Source organism: Daucus carota, chromosome 5, assembly GCF_001625215.2.
Source record: "Daucus carota subsp. sativus chromosome 5, DH1 v3.0, whole genome shotgun sequence".
In the NCBI taxonomy this organism is placed as follows: Eukaryota; Viridiplantae; Streptophyta; class Magnoliopsida; order Apiales; family Apiaceae; genus Daucus; species Daucus carota.
The window spans coordinates 3,824,295-3,842,017 of record NC_030385.2 but is presented as its reverse complement, the minus strand read 5'-3'; the positions used below and the strand labels follow the sequence as shown (position 1 = coordinate 3,842,017).

The following is a 17,723-nucleotide window of genomic DNA, read 5'->3' as shown; positions in this document are numbered from 1 at the left end:
TAAGGAAGTAATAGGCTATTAAGCAGTCTGATAATATGAAAGATGCATTGAATATAAATAGACCTTAATGCATGATTTATAAGTAATGATACATCATGTTTTTCAGATCATTCACTGGACCTATCAGTTAGGCTCAGAGCGAAAGGACTACGCACTCTGCAGTTGCCATTGCTCCAAGTGATCCAACCAAATATATCAGTCTTGAATGTATATTTCGTCGAGAAAATCACATCAAAACTTAGCTTCTGATACTTCTGCGTAAAATGTAAAGTCTCTGGTATGACTTGCACATTGAGATGTTCAGGAGCATCCACTGTTACTTCATAGACTGCCTCATCCTCATCACCGACATTAGTAACAGTTCTTGTTACTTTCCTCTCTGTATATCTCTTAAACCTCGCGATGGCTATTGATGGATAATTCATGGTGGAGATTAATGCTGTATTTGCATTCTTCGGACAAGAAAATCCTTCTGGAATATTCTTTGCAATAAGCTTAATTGTTGAAATGTTATATCCATAATTACAAAGAAAGAGATAGTAATCAGTGATAGGCGTCTCGTAAATTAGCCCCGGACTAATCACTTGTTCTATGTTCACATGCCCTGCCCCAAAATCATATGGGGTAGCTTCTTGTGATCCTGGTAAACTTAGAATGGGAGATCCATCGCTACATGTTTGAACAGCTGTAATTAATTGTATAATTGTTAGATTTGTATCCGATATCATTATTGTGCACAAACTTTACATTAATTAAAAATTGACCTGTAGTCATAATAGCAGATCTGATGGCTGAATGTTCCCAAGTGGGATGTTGGGACTTGATTAATGCAGCTATTCCTGAAATGTGCGGGGTCGACATTGACGTTCCAGAGATTATGGCATAATCTGGAGGAGCCTGTCCTGGGAGTGCATGTTTCGGGTTCATTTTACTCCATGCTGCTATAATATTCACTCCTGGTGCCGTAATATCTGGCTGTAAAAAACAGATTAACAAGTTAAGTGTATATCTTTTTTGTATAACGAGATATAGGAGGTGCTTGCCTTGAGAAGATTATGTGATAAATAGGATGGGCCTCTGGATGAGAAATCAGCAATGACAGGTGATGGCTTGAAGCCTGTAGATGTTCCAGACCTTCGGATAGTTGCAGTCGGATTCCTTAAAAATCATATCCGGTTAATTAGGACTGCAATTTAATTATAATATGCTTAAAGAATACTTCTAAAGTAATTATCATCATCGAACATTTCTCATTACCTATTTGACTGTATATAAGAGATAATTGCATTCCCATCCTTGGAACTGATAAATGTATAAGGAAACGTGACATCCCCTTCTCGTAGAACGTCATCTAGAATTCTATAATCATCGTCAACCAGAATCAGTCCACGTGCACCTTGATTTGTAATAACCTGGAATGTATAAATTCCCTTTATCTCTCTGAAACATAGAACTATACGTCCTTCGACCTTGCTTGGATCTAATGAACCTTCTGCACAATTTCTGAACACATGCCAAGTGTTCTAATAAGTTACAAAAGACCTGGTATACCCTGTTCCTGTGTGCATCGGTTAAGGTGAGATTAACGCTAAGTTAGTGATCTAAATGTAGTTAAGTTACCTTGCTAATTCGTCGCTGATGTTATGAGATTGAACCTTGGCTGAGACGCCATCTATCAGCGGATATTTTGGAGAGTCGCTTAGACTTGAAAACTGAAAGCCTCCGCCCTGAAAATACATATTTCTACACATTATTTGATCATCTTTCTAATGAATCATTTAAAACAATTTTATCTAGCAAAATAAAATCGCAATCAGGATGCATTTTACCTTAATAACTTGATTAGTACCTAAAACAACACTAGCATAGAAGTGTCTGTCAATTGTCGAAGCAGCCACGGTTGTTATCCACGGTACATAATTCGAGACACTTGAATTAAAAGGTCCGCTATTTCCACCAGCACAAACAACTGTAATTCCATGCTCAACGGCATGAAAAGCACCAATGGCTATTGGATCTTCCCATATATTAAGCAGAAGGGAATTAGGGCCTAGCGATATTGACATAATATCAACTCCATCATGAATTGCAGCATCCATTCCTGCTAACATTGTTGAGCCGGCACAGGTATTTTCATAGCATACTTTGTACGCTGCGAGTCTAGAAGTCGGTGAACCACCAATGGCTGTTCCGAGAGCTAAGCCATAATAGGAAACTCCAGGAACAGGTGCTCCCGCGGCTGTTGAAGCAGTGTGGCTGCCATGTCCATCAACATCTCTACATGTCTTGTTGCGTATTTCATAATGTCTTGCACCAATTAATTTTCTGACATAAATACATAGTATTAGTCAAGATGTGCATATAACAGTTCAGGAAAAATATTTGACAAGATATGAAATTCTGGTAAATTCAGTGATGAATTGTGCGTGCATCCTGTACTTGTTGCAACTTGAAGCGCGAAAATCTTCTGTTTCCTGACAAGTTCCTTTCCACCGTTGAGGAATCGGGCCCATATCTTTATCGTTAAAGCTCTTAGATTCTGGCCAAATTCCTGATACCCCAAAAATAGTTTGATTAATTTCTATTTACCATGATACTATAACAGAACACATAAATTACTTTCTTTTTTTTGGGGCTAAATAGATTACATTATTTGTTTGCACAGAAACTAAATTTTTTTTGATACTCACCTGAATCTATCATACCAATGATAGTGTCAGCTCCTTGCACCTTGGAAGTACTGCGGAGGTCAGTGGCCGTGATAGGATTATTCAGGTAATGTTGAAGTTTGAGAAAAGACCACGACCTTGTTGTCCGTAGTTTAAACATTTTATCACGAGAGACGGACACAACTCCTGGTTCTTGAGCTATTAAATTTGCTTCCTCTTTAGACATGTGAGCCGCAAATCCTGTGAAGCCGTGTTTGTATACCTGTACCACAGCATCTCTGTTGCAACAAGAGAGCGGAGATTAATAGTTTGAAGAGGACTCATCGTAATGGAAACAAAGATGTAGTACATATTAATATGAACCTTTTCAAGAACAAGTCCATAAGTTGAGCTTGATCATCTCTTAAAGTGCCAGAAGTCGACGAGCCTTTCCCTCCCATGTAAACAATATAAACTCCAGATTCGTCTGATCCATCATCAGAATCTGCATATGTAACCGAGATGAATAAAAATAGTAAGGGAATGAAGAAAATGGAAAGTCTTGCCATTGCCTGTAATAATCGCGAACAATATTGGTGAGATGGTGAGCAAACTCTGCAATTCTCAAGTTTATTATATAGCCTAAAAGATTGTCTATTTCAGAAACATCCTCTACAGTAATGTGTTTGCTCCTTGTTTAAGTTTCTAACCATTCAAAGGGCTCTGAGGTTAATATGGCAACCTTCTTCTCCAGCTCATTTCTTAATCTTAAATTTCAGCATTTTCAGAATTTTTAGTAATTTTAATCTGTCACGCATTGTGAAGATACTACATATGTGAGAAAGCATAAACTACACTCTTTACCGTTAAGCATTTTGATAATGTGATTCGAGCTTGTGATGCCCAGAGGACTTGCTAAATTTGACAGAAAGTTCCTAGTACTATCGCTAAATCTTCAGTTGAGGCCAGAAAATTGTTATGACAAATTTAAAGAATTCGGTATAGTACTGAACTTTCTTGTCAGTTATCTACATTCTTCAATTTTAATCTGGATGTATTCATCAAATGGCTCTTTATTGATAAAGAGAATCTTCCCCCATAATTTTTCTTATAAAATAATAATTACAAAATTGGTTAGTTCTCATATGATTTTCCATTGGACATTTACTATTTTTCATGTAAATTATTAAAAATAATGAATTTATTTATTTGACTATTTAATATATTCCGATATTATGGACCGCCTCGTCTATTTAATATATTACGATATTATTGACCTGTTGTAGCTGATCGGATGACTGAATAATCCCAGGTGGGAAGTTATGACTTGATCAAGGCAGCTAAGTAACATCTGGCTGTACAAGTAGAGATTAACATGTTAACTAAGTAATTCCTGTACATGATCGACAATCAGTTCTCGCAGAAAAGACTCATAAGTACTAGTAGATAAATGTTTTGCTGCTCGCTTGTAGTTTGCAGATGTTGCAGACCTTTGAATAGCAGATTCCTACAATTATCTTTGATTAATTCGCATCGCGTTGCAGCTTTATTGTTGAGATGCAAAAAATAATTTCCAATGTAATAAGCAGAGTTTGTTCATTGCCTAATTGATTTTATATAAAAGAGAGTTGCATTCCCATCCTTAGAATTGATGGAAGTCTGAGCAAACGTTACGAAGTATGGAAGAAATTGGGACAGTCATCGTGATTTCATGCTTTGCACACTGCAATAGTGCAATTCTGGAAATCAGTGAATTATCAAGGGCTGTTCCGGGAGCTATGTCATAATTTGAATCTTCTTGTAGAACTATATTCCCAAATGTTTGTGTAAGGAGGGCGCTCATGTTAGGACTGAGCAAAAACTGAACTGAAAAAATTAAACAAAAGTTGAGAATAATCAGCATCTATGGCTTGGTTCTAGTTTTTTTATATGATCTTCAGCACAAGATGAAACTAAACTGAACCGCGATATTATACGTTAAACTAATATGATTATATTCTTTTATTTATAAATATGATGGTTATACATAGAAGAGGTAGAACTATACATAGAAGAGGTAGAACATTTGTTCAAGATCATTTACTGGACCTATCAGTAAGGCTCAAAGCGAAAGGACTACGGACTCTGTAGTTTCCATTGCTCCAAGTGATCCAACCAAATATATCACTCTTGAAAGTATATTTTGTCGAGAAAATAACATCAAAACTTAGCTTCTGATACTTCTGCGTAAAATGTAAAGTCTCTGGTATGACTTGCACATTGAGATGTTCAGGAGCATCCACTGTTACTTCATATACTGCCTCGTCTTCATCACCAACATTTGTGACAGTTCTTGTTACTTTCCTCTCTGTATATCTCTTGAACTTCGCGATGGCTATTGATGGATAATTCATGTTGGAGATTAATGCTGTATTTGCATTCTTCGGACAAGAAAATCCTTCTGGAATATTCTTTGCAATAAGCTTGATTGTTGAAATGTTATATCCATAATTGCAAAGAAAGAGATAGTACTCAGTGATAGGTGTCTCGTAAATTAGCCCCGGATTCATCACTTGTTCTATGTTCACATGCCCTGCCCCAAAATCATATGGAGTAGCTTCTTCTAATCCTGGTAATCTTAGAATTGGAGATCCATCGATACATGTTTGAACAGCTGTAATTAATGTATAATTGTTAGATTTGTATCCGATATCATTATTGTGCACAAATTTTACGTTATTTGAAAATTGACCTGTAGTCATAATAGCAGATCTGATGGCGGAATGGTCCCAAGTGGGATGTTGGGACTTGATTAAGGCAGCTATTCCTGTAATGTGCGGGGTCGACATTGACGTTCCAGATATTATGACATAATCTGGAGGAGCCTGTCCTGGGAGTGCAAATTCCGGGTTCATTTTACTCCATGCCGCTATAATATTCACTCCTGGTGCCGTAATATCTGGCTGTAAAAGTACAGATTAAGTTGTTAAGTGTATTTCAAACCCCCTCACATTTATATGTATGGTGTGAAGTGATCCATAACATTAGTTTTTGCAGAAAGTACTCATTAATAATAGGCATTAATAGTCAGAAATGTTTGTGTAAAGAGTTATAAGAGGTGCTTGCCTTGAGAAGATTATGTGATAAACAGGATGGGCCTCTGGATGAGAAATCAGCAATGACAGGTGCTGGCTTGAAGCCTGTAGATGTTCCAGACCTTCGGATAGTTGCAGTCGGATTCCTTAAAATTATATCCGGTTATTTAGCATTGCAATTTAATTGTAATCTGCTAAAAGAATACTTCTAAAGTAATTATCATCATTGAACATTTCTCATTACCTATTTGATCGTATATAAGAGAGAATTGCATTCCCATCCTTGGAACTGATAATCGAAAAAGGAAACGTTAAAAACCCTTCTAGTATAATGTTATCTTCAATTCTCTTATCATCGTTAACCAGAACGAGTCCACGTGCGCCTTGATTCATAATTACACTGAACGTAGGCGATCCACTTATCTCACTGAAACATAGAACTATACGTCCTTTGACCTTGCTTGTATCTAATGAACCTGCTTGACAATTTCTGAACACATCCCAAGTCTTGTAAGTTACAAAAAACTGAGTGTACTCTGTTCCTGTGTGCATCCGTGAAGGTGAGATTAAAGCTAAGTTAGTGATCTAGATGTAGTCATGTTACCTTGCTAATTTGTCGCTGATGTTATGAGATTGAACCTTGGCCGAGACACCGTCTATTAGCGGATATTTTGGAGAGTCGCTTAAACTTGAAAACTGAATGCCTCCGCCCTGAAATACATATTTCTACACATTATTTGACCATCTTTCTAATGAAATTCATTTAAAACAATTTTATCGAGCAAATAAAGATCACAATCAGGATGCAGGCATACTTTCGATTCTATTTCTAACAAGGTAACTCTTAGTATCTTACATTTCTACATATGGTGGTTTTACCTTGATAACGTGATTATTACCCAAAACAACACTAGCATAGAAGTGTCTGTCAATTGTCGAAGCAGCCACGGTCGTTATCCAAGGTACATCATTTGTGACACTTGAATTAGAAGGTCCGGCATTACCAGCAGCACAAACAACCATAATTCCATGCTCAACGGCATGAAACGCACCAATGGCTACTGAATCTTCCCATATATTAACAATAGGGGAATCAGGGCCCAGCGATAGTGACATTATATCAACCCCATCATGAATTGCAGCGTCCATTCCTGCTAAAATTGCTGAGTCGGCACAGTTGTCAGAGCATACTTTGTACGCTGCGATTCTAGAAGTCGGTGAACCACCAATGGCTGTTCCGAGAGCTAAGCCATAATATGAAACTCCAGGAACAGGTGCTCCCGCGGCAGTTGAAGCGGTGTGGCTGCCATGTCCAAAAACGTCTCTACATGTCTTGTTGCGTATTTCATAATTTTGTGCACCAATTATTTTTCTGACATATATACATAGTTTTAGTCAAGATGTGCATATAAAATTTCAGGAGAAAAAAGACAGGATCTAAAATTCTGGTAAATTCAGTGTTGAATTGCGCCTGCATCCTATACCTGTTGCAACTTGAAGCGCGAAAATCTTCTGTTTCCTGACAAGTTCCTTTCCACCGTTTAGGGATCGGGCCCAGACCTTTATCATTAAAGCTCTTAGATTCTGGCCAAATTCCTGATACCCCCAAAAAAGTTTAATTAATTTCTATCTACCATGATACTATAACAGAATACATAGATTACAATTTTTTTTGGCTAAGTAGATTATATTATTTGTTTGCACAGGATGAAATTTTATATATACTCACCTGAATCCATCATACCAATGATAGTGTCAGCTCCACGAACCTTGGAACTGTGGAGCTCTGTTGACGACATGATAGGATTATCCAGGTATTGTTGAAATTTGAGAAGTTTGAGAAAAGACCACGACCTTGTTGTGCGTAGTTTAAACATCTTATCACGAGAAACAGACACAACTCCTGGTTCTTGAGCTATTAAATTTGCTTCCTCTTTAGACATATGGGCGGCAAATCCTGTGAAGCCATGTTTATATACTTGTACCACGCCATTTCTGTTGTAACAACAAAATAGAGATTAATAGTTAGAAGAATACCCATATCTATGTTACCTAAACCTGTTACATCTGTGTGCTTTATGTATTAGAATGCCATGCATCATAACAGTAATTTCGACTATATTGTTTGTGCATGTGTACAGATATCAGATGACCTTTGGGAGAAAGGCTCAAGAAGCCGAGCTTGATCATCTCTCAAAGTTCCAGGAGTCGATGAGCCTTTTCCGCCCATGTAAACAACATAAACTTCATGTTCTCCTGATTGATCAGAAGCTACACTGGTAACTGAGACAAGAACCAATAATAAGAAATAAAGGAACACGAAAGGCCTTGCCATTGCTTGTGTTAGTCTACAACTAGCTTTACTGGAGAACTGGTATAAAACCCTACAACCCTCGAGTTTATATAGCCTAGCAGATTGTTCATTTTGGTAACATCCTCAGCTATAATGTGTATCCTGCTTCTACAAGTTTTAACCATTTAGAGGGTGTAGTTCATTCATGAGAACTATATATGGATTATAATTCATTATTTTTGTATGATAGTAAATAAAGTACCTTGTTATTACAGAATTAGCTCTTTTGTTATTTACAGCAACTGAAACTTTTTGCCAGGGAAAGAACTAGCTTTGGCAAAAAGATTATATTCCAGAGAATTTATTTGTGTTAGCCAATTGTATGGTGAACTGGCTAAGAGGGTGCTGAAGTAAGAAATACGGTAACATTCATCTTCGGTTTATTTCCAACTCGACTTAAAGAAATCTAGTTTTCGGTATTTTCAGCATTTTTGGTAATTTAAATCCTTTCACGTATCATACATAAACCATAGCATATTTGACAAATTATACTCTATACACTACAATCTCATCATTCTAAAGTCTGCTGATATGATTAAGCTGGGAAGCATCAATGCGGGTGCGGATGCAGGCATGAGAGTGCGCGGTATGGAGATACAGAAATACATGCATTCCACAAATTTAAAAATATGAGAATCGAGTGTGGGAAATCCGTCAAATATGAATATATTATTTTATTTTATTTTTGACAGAAAATATGAATATATTAAGAATATAAATACTCAAATAATTAAGTTCATGATCTTACATAATAATTATTTGATAACACAATTATTATATCATAAAATACTTATTAAGTAATCAACTAATTATAAATTTAGTTATTTAACATGAATCCCTAAAATTCCCCGAGACACCCAAGAATCCGGTGCGGCGAGACGAGCGAAACCCAGCTTTGTAGGATTTAAGCATATAATGCCTGAACATTTTGCCGGGTATTCAAGACAGCTTTGAGATGATACATTGCAGTTAACTGTTTTCGGAACGGAAAAGATAGTATGTACTGGCCTTTCGTTTAAGCTTTGCATTTGCCCTATTTTATAACCTGGGGTTTATTTGGTAAACAATCAGTAATTTTATTGGAAATAAGTATATCCTGCATATTTTCCGTGTTCACTTGTATAGTTTAGATTTTAAGCAACTTCCTTGGTTAAGCAGCCAGGAAGAACAGATTTTATATCATTATCTGCTACAATATCTACAACATGTATTCTACGCTCTTATTTATATCCTAAAATCGGAACATATACCTGCAGTGTTGCGGCGACATGAAACAGGAACAGTTCCGATAGACCACCGGAGAAAATTTTGAAATAAAGATGAAAGCATAGAAACTGTTCTCTCGTTATCGAACATATGCTCATTGCTCAGCATTGAGTTTCGCTTCCGTTTAAAGCACTGTTTTGTGACAATAGCACATCACTGGTAGTAACCATTGTAATGTAACTCCGGAAGTTGTTCCTTGCTGATCTAAGGAGCATTTCACATCAAATGAATGATTTACTATCATACTTTGGGCAATACAATTAGAGTGCAATACAAACAACTCATAAGATATGCACTACAGTTCCACCATTATAAAAGTATATGTATGTTGATTTTCAAGAAACAAGTTCTGGTAAAACCAGACAACATTTTGTAGTTGACACAAACAGCTTGAATGTCTTAGCTGTAATCATTAATGTAAATAAAAACTATCAAATAACTTGACCAGTGACCACAAAACACCAAATACAGGTAAGGTTACCTGCTTCACTAAAGCAGATATGTCTGATCCGTCTCTGTAATGAACTGACTATGAAATTAAGCAATTCAATACGTAAATTCACTTCACCACCAAATCACTAACAATCCAAGCACAAATTACAGAAAATGTGATAAGCTGAGCTTTCGAGAGGCCCAGATCTCTCCAGAGAAAATAAAGAAATAACAACTCAGAATATTCCGATAATCCTCCTCACACCCTACGCACTCCTTTTGTGTGTTTGCAGCTGTATTTTACTCTTCTGTCCCTTGACCAGCGTTGTTGACTCCCACAACTGAAATGTCCTCCTTGCCCTTCTTAAGTCGCCTTGCATATTTGATTAAGTCCTTGGTTGCTTCTGTATTCATGACATTACCCCCGGCCCAAAGATTCACCTTGTCCTCAAGGTGGAAGTTAGGAAACTGTTGAGTAACCAGGGCAACCTCTTCCCAAGTGGCTTCATAAGCAGGCAATGCCTTCCATTTGATCAATGCCTCCAACCTAGAGTTCGAACCCCCTTGCACTTGACGCACTTCCAGTACCTCTTCCGGTTCCACTAGTAATTCCATGTCAGAATTAAGTTGGGGAGGTAAGGTTGGTGACACCTGAACCCCACCCACTGATTTCTTGAGCTGAGAAATGTGAAACACCGGATGAATGTGACTATCTTGCGGAAGATCCAGTTTATAGGCAACCTTGCCAATGCGTTGAAGAACACGAAATGGGCCATAAAAACGGGGTGACAACTTCTCAAAGGGTCGCCTCGCAAGGGAGCGTTGCCTGTAAGGCTGCAATTTCAAGTACACAAGATCTCCCACAGCAAACTCGTCTTCCCTCCGCTTAGCATCAGCAGCTCTCTTCATCACTTGTTGAGCTTTAATCAAGTTAAAATGTAGCTCAGCCAGCATTGCATCTCTTTCCTGGAGTAATTCATCTAAACTGTCAACAGGGGTCTGCCCTCTGCCCACACGCATCACATGAGGGGGGTCTCTTCCATATAACACTTTGAAAGGACTCAGTTTGGTTGAGCAGTGTGGAGAGGAATTATAAGAAAATTCAGCCCAGGGAAGCCACTGCGCCCACGAACGTGGTTTGTCCCCAACAAAGCATCTTAAATATGTCTCCAAGGCTTTGTTAACTATCTCCGTCTGGCCATCCGTCTGGGGATGGTAAGAAGTACTGCGTTTCAGATCCGTGCCTTGGAGTTTGAACAACTCCCTCCAAAAAGTGCTTAAGAAAATTCGATCACGGTCAGAAACTATTGACCCTGGAAACCCGTGTAGGCGAACGACTTCTTTAACAAAAACTGAAGCCACAGTGAAGGCATCAAATGGGTGACGAAGCCCAATAAAATGTGCATATTTCGATAAACGGTCCACTACTACCAAGATGGTGTTCACCCCTTTAGACAATGGCAGTCCTTCCACAAAATCGAGACTGATATCTTCCCAGACCAACATGGGAATTGAGAGTGGCTGTAGTAATCCCGCCGGGGATTGTTGCAGATGTTTTTGCTGCTGACAAACACTACACTGCTTGACATAAGTGTTAATGTCTCGGCGCATCCCCTTCCAAAACCAGTCTTGAGCCATCCGTAAATAAGTTTTTAATTCCCCGGCATGACCACCTATGACAGAATCATGATATTCTTTCAAAAGCATGGGTACATACGTCGAATGACGTGGAATAACATATCGTTGCTTGTACATGAGTCTGCTGTCAACTAAATGAAAACCAGCTTGTACCTCCTCCCCTTTTTTCAAGTTCTCCACTAACAGACGTAATTCTGAATCCTCCTGGACCTCTTGTTCTAACTTTGTCCATTGCACGCCATGGTCAGTCAACAAAACATCTCCATGTAACGACTGCAAAGCGACTTCCCCCACTTGTTTACGCGAAAGGGCATCCGCCACACGGTTAGATGCACCTGGTTTATACTGCACCTCAAAATCAAACCCCAGTAGCTTTGTAAGCCATTTCTGATAGTCAGCATTCACTTCTCTTTGCTGAGTAATAAACTTTAGACTTTGTTGATCAGTTCGAACAATAAAGTGCCTCCCAAGCAAATAATGTCTCCATTTTTGAATGGCCAAGCAAATTGCAATGAGTTCTTTTTCGTAGATTGACTTCTGTTGTGCTCTGCTCCCTAACAGCTTACTAAAATATGCTATCGGACGTCCCTGTTGCATCAAAACTGCCCCGATGCCATAACCACAGGCATCAGACTCCAACACGAAGGTCTGAGTAAAATCAGGTAACACCAGTACAGGGGCAGATACCATAGCAGTCTTGAGTGTGGAGAAAGCCTCACTGGCTGCATCAGTCCAGCCAAAATTGTCTTTCCGCAGCTGATCAGTAAGAGGCTGTGCTATTTGGGCATACTTAGCCACAAATTTTCTATAGTACCCAGTTAAACCCAAGAAACCCCTCAAGTCCCGTAAATTCTGGGGAACCGCCCATTCAACTACAGCTTGCACCTTTTCTGGATCAGCCCCAACACCCTGGGCAGATATCACATGTCCCAAATATCCCACTTTCGACTGCCCGAATTCACATTTTTTAAAATTTGCAAACAATGAATGTTTGGCTAAAATACCAAGTACCACCTGCATATGATCAGCGTGTTCCCTCTCCGACTTGCTATACACCAATATATCGTCAAAAAAAACTAACACAAACCTCCTCAAACAAGGCCGAAACACGTCATTCATTAGGGATTGAAATGTTGCCGGAGCATTCATCAATCCAAAAGGCATAACCAAGAATTCATAATGCCCGTCGTGCGTGCGAAACGCTGTCTTGTGTGTGTCTTCAGGTTTGACCAGTATTTGATGATAACCAGACTTGAGATCCAACTTCGAAAAGATTCTAGCACCGTTAAGTTCATCCAACAACTCGTCTATCACTGGAATAGGGTACTTATCCGGCACCGTCTCTTTATTGAGAGCCCTATAATCAACACAAAACCGCCACGACCCGTCTTTCTTTTTGACGAGGAGCACCGGGCTAGAGAATGGACTAGTCGACGGCTTGATTATCCCAGCTGCTAGCATCTCAGTGATTAGCCGTTCAATCTCGTCTTTTTGAGATTGTGGATAGCGATAGGGTCGAACCCCCACTGGGTTACTCCCTTTCTTTAAGCAAATTGTATGTTCATGGTTTCTGACTGGAGGCAGTCCAACAGGATCTGCAAACACTTGTTTATGCTGGTCTAGTGTTGCTGCGAGAAAATCAGGAATGGCCTTGGTGTGCAGTACAGACTCTGCCTGTGCCTGGCTCGATTCTAAGCTACTACACTCCACCCAGAACCCCATCTCTTCTTTTTTAAGTAACCTGAGCATTGATTTGAGTGACACTTTCGATTTTATCAATGTCGGATCCCCCTTGAGCGTAATGAGTTCGCCTGCCACCTCGAATTTCATGACCTGAGTCTTCCAGTTTGTTAAAACTGTCCCCAATTTCTCTAGCCATTGTACTCCTAAGATGACATCGGAGCTGCCCAACCCCAAGGGTAGAAAATCCTCGACTACTTCCATTCCCCCATCTAGCTGTAAACAGACTGATTTGCACACCCCTTCCCCTCGAATGGCCTCCCCATTGCCAAGGGAGACGCCAAAACTGCCCGCTGGAGTCACATGTATACCTGCTGCGTTGATGAGACTTAAGGATAGAAAGTTGTGAGTGGCCCCCGGGTCGATCATGACCACCACCTCACTGTGTCCAATCAAACCTCGCAATTTCATGGTCTTTGGATTAGATAACCCGATTACTGAGTTGAGGGAAATCTCCCCGTTAAGGTTTTCCCCCGGTGATAGCTGTAACACACAATCCGTGCCATCTACTTCATCCTCATCATCTTCTGTCAAGAGGACACTCAACTCCCGTTTCTTACATCTATGGCCCTGTGCCCATTTTTCATCGCATCGATAACACAGGCCCTTGGCCCTTTTGTCCTGCAATTCCTTATCCGTTAATCTGCGCACTTCCCCAACTGTGCGAGACATATGAGATACAGATTTAGGGGATTGCACCGACCCTTGAGACTCCGACCCTGCAACAGGAGAGCTACGGCTGGAAGGAGAAGTGGGAGTGCTGCCTAAAGCATAAGGGACCACTACCGAGGGGCTCTTATTATACAGAGCAGAAGACCCAGATTTGAAGGAATTCCACCCCAATTTCTTGCTAGTGGATACGCGATGCTTCTCCTCCACTCTTACCGCGATTTCCATGGCCTGTTCCAAATTCAAGGGGCTTAACAACCGTACTTCCGCCCGAATGTCCTCCTTGAGGCCATTTATGAATTGACCCAGCAAGAGATCCTCCGACACACGATCCAATGGGTATACCGTCTCAATGAATTTCCGTCTATACTCAGCCACGGTGGATGTCTGAGTGGTAGCAAGCCACTGTTCATAAAGAGAGCCACCACTAATGGAGCGGAACTGACGCAGTATAAAACCCTTTAAATCGCTCCAACGGCGAATAGGGTGCCTCTTATTTTCCCACTGGTACCAGCGTAGGGCATCGCCATCCAAGGCAACAGCGACTGCCTCCAGCATCTCCTCTTCTGACATCTTATAAAACTGGAAATAGCGCTCGACCCGTAAGATCCACCCATCCGGATCCTCACCATCAAAAATAGGCATATCGAGTTTGCGATAACGCCAGTGCCCCGGTCCGCCCCCGGACCCTCCTGCGACATAACCACCACCCTGCCCTCGCCCCCAACTGGCCCCAAAACTCTGCAACCCCTCATCTTTACCCCGATCTGTATGGACTACTTCTGGAGTAAGGATTTGGTGCATACCTGACGACGCCGGAAACCCAGGTGGCACCACCCCAGCTCGATTAACACTGCCATCCATCTTCTCTCCAGCGGGTGGATGTTGGAGGTGCAAACCAGCAAGAGAGGACTTAAGCTCAGTTTGGAACTTGAGCTGGTCATTTCGCATAGTATTAATGAGTTGCTCCTGGAACTCCCTACTCCGGCTGATCCTACCCTCAAGACGCCCAGAAATCGCTTCGAACTCAGTCCCCATCCTCAGATCTGCTTTTGACTGGCTCTCAAGAATGAGTTCCGTGAGCGAGTGACGAAGCGCGTCCATCGCACGCTCCACCGCTTTCGTTACCATTTCTGCCATCGTTTCTTCCATTTCAGTCGCCTTCTCCTCTAACTGATCGATTCGCTGCGCTACTGTCGGAGGCCCCATCAGATCTATGGCTCTGATACCACTTTGTAATGAACTGACTATGAAATTAAGCAATTCAATACGTAGATTCACTTCACCACCAAATCACTAACAATCCAAGCACAAATTACAGAAAATGTGATAAGCTGAGCTTTCGAGAGGCCCAGATCTCTCCAGAGAAAATAAAGAAATAACAACTCAGAATATTCCGATAATCCTCCTCACACCCTACGCACTCCTTTTGTGTGTTTGCAGCTGTATTTTACTCTTCTGTCCCTTGACCAGCGTTGTTGACTCCCACAACTGAAATGTCCTCCTTGCCCTTCTTAAGTCGCCTTGCATATTTGATTAAGTCCTTGGTTGCTTCTGTATTCATGACAGTCTCCCCATATAGAAGAATTATCATGTAGCAATAGTGCTCTCAGGCACCCATATCCTCAGGCACCGATCATAAAACGAGCAAGTAGCTACTGCAGTACTCTTCTTTCCACCTTCATGAGATGTGCTTCTTTTTTGCCAATCTGCTCCATATGCAAGTGATCCATGCTTACTGTATGTTTCAATTACTTCAGCTCCGTCTCCTTTGAGTTTGACAACTGCAAAGCCATTGTGCATACAAGCAGCCAAGACTATGCCTGGTACAAAAGGATGCTGTTTGATTCTCCAAACCCCTCCTCCTAAAGAGATTGAAGTTTCGTTTACAGGCTTTGAAATTGATCTAACATCCCATACTCTTAGATATTCGTCGTAGCTACCAGTGAGTAGTGTATGAGGATCAGTTAGACTCTTTGATATACAACATACCCCCATCTGATGAGCTCTAGAATTCTGAAATGCCAAGTTTGACGAACTCCGCAAATCCCAGCCCCTGAATTTGCAGTCGTCTGAACCAGTGTACACAAGATTTGGCTGGTGATGATCAAAGCAAGTAGCCCAGACTTCAAATTCATGTGCTTTCCATTCGTGTACTATCTCTAGTTGAGACTCAAGAAAGGAGATAATCGATATTGACCCGTCGGAGAGTCCCACTGAGATCGATGTTGCTAAGGGATTCCAGTCCAAGCATAAGCACATAGATGAACTAATTTCTTTATCATTCACCTCTGTCATTAAATTACCTGCATCCAGCATATAGTTCGACACATTTTTCAGGCAATATCATCCTATCAATATCCCAATTCGTTTATTTAAATAGTAAGCCACCAATTATCTATTCAAGCTATTCACTAGTAGCAGTTCAATTCATGGTTTGCATGAACGTATAGAACTGATCTAGTAAGTTGGTCAAATCCATGATAATAATTCCCAAGATACGTGGTGACTTAATTTTAGTATAGCACAATGTGAACTTGTCTACCCAAAAGCCCAAAACTAAATCATTTCACCCCGATCTTATAGTATTAGAATCAATAACCAGAAATCAAGAAACTGTCAACTGAACTCACCATTAGCTACCGTTTTGTCTCCCGCATTTTCAATACGATGAAGCCTTACGTGACCATCAGCATCAGCTTGTGCCAGCAAGGGACACACATTATCCTCAACCGGATTCCACTTCATATCAAAGATACCCGAAGTTTCGACTCTATAAAGCAAGTCAAGACCGCGACCACCACCACCAGCATCAGCATTAACATCAAATAAAGAAATACTACCAGAGCGGCTCGGGTGATCGCCCTCTTTAAGGGTGTAAGTTGCAGCAGCTAGCAAGTGTTGAAATGATTCGCGAGGACAGAACTCGACCACGTCTGCATTGCCGTCTAGAAAGCAATCAGCCACATCCATTTCTAACAAGATCAAATAGAATAGTTAAATGTATGAGAAACACATTCAATATTCAAAACAAAATTATAAATTTAATCCACTCAGGCGTTTTGTCAAACACTTTGTGCGCATAGCTTAGCTCTGGAATCTTCTAGATGTTTTAAATTTGGGAAAACTAGAGGTTTTAAGCAACAGTGAGCAAATATATATAAGTGAAAGTGTTGCAGAGAAAGTTACCTTACTGAAGAATCGCCAAGGAAAATAAATATGTTAGTAATGAGCAATATGAAATTTGATGTATGTAAATAAGATTGGAAAGCATGGATGAACTGTCTTTCTGGTGATTTTGGAAAAATGTGGAAAAAAGAGGTTCTACCGAGAATTGAACTCGGGTTACTGGATTCAGAGTCCAATGTCCTAACCGCTAGACCATAGAACCATTGATGTGTGACACTTGTTAACTTCTTTTTTAAAGGTCACCCAATAAAAAATGATTTATACTGCCTGAAGAAGATATAAATATTTGGGAGCAAAAATTCATTATATTGAATCATCTGTTTTCTAAAATGGGTTTTCTGTGTAGGATTTCAGATTTTATATTATTTTAAAATTAATAATTGTTTTGATATTTTATTTATGATATTTAATTTTGAATATAATATATTTAACTAAACGGTAAGAACACTTCAAACTACCTGATGATGAGTTAAAACATACAAATATTAAAGAAGGGAGTATTTTAATTTATAGTATATATTTAGAAAGCAGGTGATTATTTTGGATGTCATATTATTGATAAAACCCTTTAGGGCATGATTTCTTCTGTATTTATGAAAATTTTATAATATGACAGGTTACAGATCATATACCGAATGTTACTTTTCGACATTTTTAAGGTGTTGAGTCTATATCTAAAATGATAAGGGAGGGACGTTTACGTTGGTATAAACA

The 17,723-nt window shown here is 39.8% G+C and overlaps 3 protein-coding genes and 1 non-coding gene across 4 annotated transcripts; all 4 read right to left on the bottom strand.

The window, feature by feature from the left end:
* On the bottom strand, positions 1-3,270 carry LOC108222559 (CO(2)-response secreted protease-like). The gene is made up of 9 exons (XM_017396464.2): positions 3,033-3,270; positions 2,691-2,947; positions 2,440-2,551; positions 1,830-2,325; positions 1,621-1,727; positions 1,258-1,503; positions 1,044-1,158; positions 765-975; positions 1-685 (listed from the first exon to the last, which is right to left on the bottom strand). Exons 1-9 carry the CDS (start codon positions 3,215-3,217, stop codon positions 108-110), a joined length of 2,307 nt encoding a protein of 768 aa, XP_017251953.1. The 5' UTR covers positions 3,218-3,270; the 3' UTR covers positions 1-107.
* A 1,346-nt stretch (positions 3,271-4,616) lies between these two features.
* LOC108223650 (CO(2)-response secreted protease-like) lies at positions 4,617-16,581 on the bottom strand. The gene is made up of 11 exons (XM_017398004.2): positions 16,454-16,581; positions 9,326-9,545; positions 7,876-8,005; positions 7,452-7,717; positions 7,207-7,318; positions 6,602-7,094; positions 6,327-6,433; positions 5,967-6,212; positions 5,754-5,868; positions 5,380-5,590; positions 4,617-5,301 (listed from the first exon to the last, which is right to left on the bottom strand). Exons 2-11 carry the CDS (start codon positions 9,447-9,449, stop codon positions 4,724-4,726), a joined length of 2,382 nt encoding a protein of 793 aa, XP_017253493.1. The 5' UTR covers positions 9,450-9,545; positions 16,454-16,581; the 3' UTR covers positions 4,617-4,723.
* LOC108223651 (uncharacterized) lies at positions 15,096-17,169 on the bottom strand. The gene is made up of 3 exons (XM_017398005.2): positions 17,010-17,169; positions 16,454-16,795; positions 15,096-16,126 (listed from the first exon to the last, which is right to left on the bottom strand). Exons 2-3 carry the CDS (start codon positions 16,791-16,793, stop codon positions 15,411-15,413), a joined length of 1,056 nt encoding a protein of 351 aa, XP_017253494.1. The 5' UTR covers positions 16,794-16,795; positions 17,010-17,169; the 3' UTR covers positions 15,096-15,410.
* Positions 17,140-17,211, bottom strand: TRNAQ-CUG (transfer RNA glutamine (anticodon CUG)). Its single transcript has one exon. It is a non-coding gene; the product is annotated as a tRNA-Gln (tRNA).
* Between the last annotated feature and the right edge of the window lie 512 nt (positions 17,212-17,723).

What these genes read in the sequence shown, in the direction of transcription:
- LOC108222559 (XM_017396464.2), bottom strand. Translation starts at nt 3,217, where the DNA reads ATGGCAAGACTTTCCATTTTCTTCATTCCCTTACTATTTTTATTCATC. An exon ending in ATGGACTTGTTCTTGAAAAG is followed by an intron (nt 2,948 to 3,032) that starts GTTCATATTAAT and finishes TTGTTGCAACAG; the next exon opens with AGATGCTGTGGTACAGGTAT. An exon ending in CGCGCTTCAAGTTGCAACAA is followed by an intron (nt 2,326 to 2,439) that starts GTACAGGATGCA and finishes TATTTATGTCAG; the next exon opens with AAAATTAATTGGTGCAAGAC.
- LOC108223651 (XM_017398005.2), bottom strand. Translation starts at nt 16,793, where the DNA reads ATGGATGTGGCTGATTGCTTTCTAGACGGCAATGCAGACGTGGTCGAG. An exon ending in AGACAAAACGGTAGCTAATG is followed by an intron (nt 16,127 to 16,453) that starts GTGAGTTCAGTT and finishes TGCTGGATGCAG; the next exon opens with GTAATTTAATGACAGAGGTG.
- LOC108223650 (XM_017398004.2), bottom strand. Translation starts at nt 9,449, where the DNA reads ATGCTGAGCAATGAGCATATGTTCGATAACGAGAGAACAGTTTCTATG. An exon ending in ATGTCGCCGCAACACTGCAG is followed by an intron (nt 8,006 to 9,325) that starts GTATATGTTCCG and finishes TTCTTGTCTCAG; the next exon opens with TTACCAGTGTAGCTTCTGAT. An exon ending in CGCGCTTCAAGTTGCAACAG is followed by an intron (nt 7,095 to 7,206) that starts GTATAGGATGCA and finishes TATATATGTCAG; the next exon opens with AAAAATAATTGGTGCACAAA.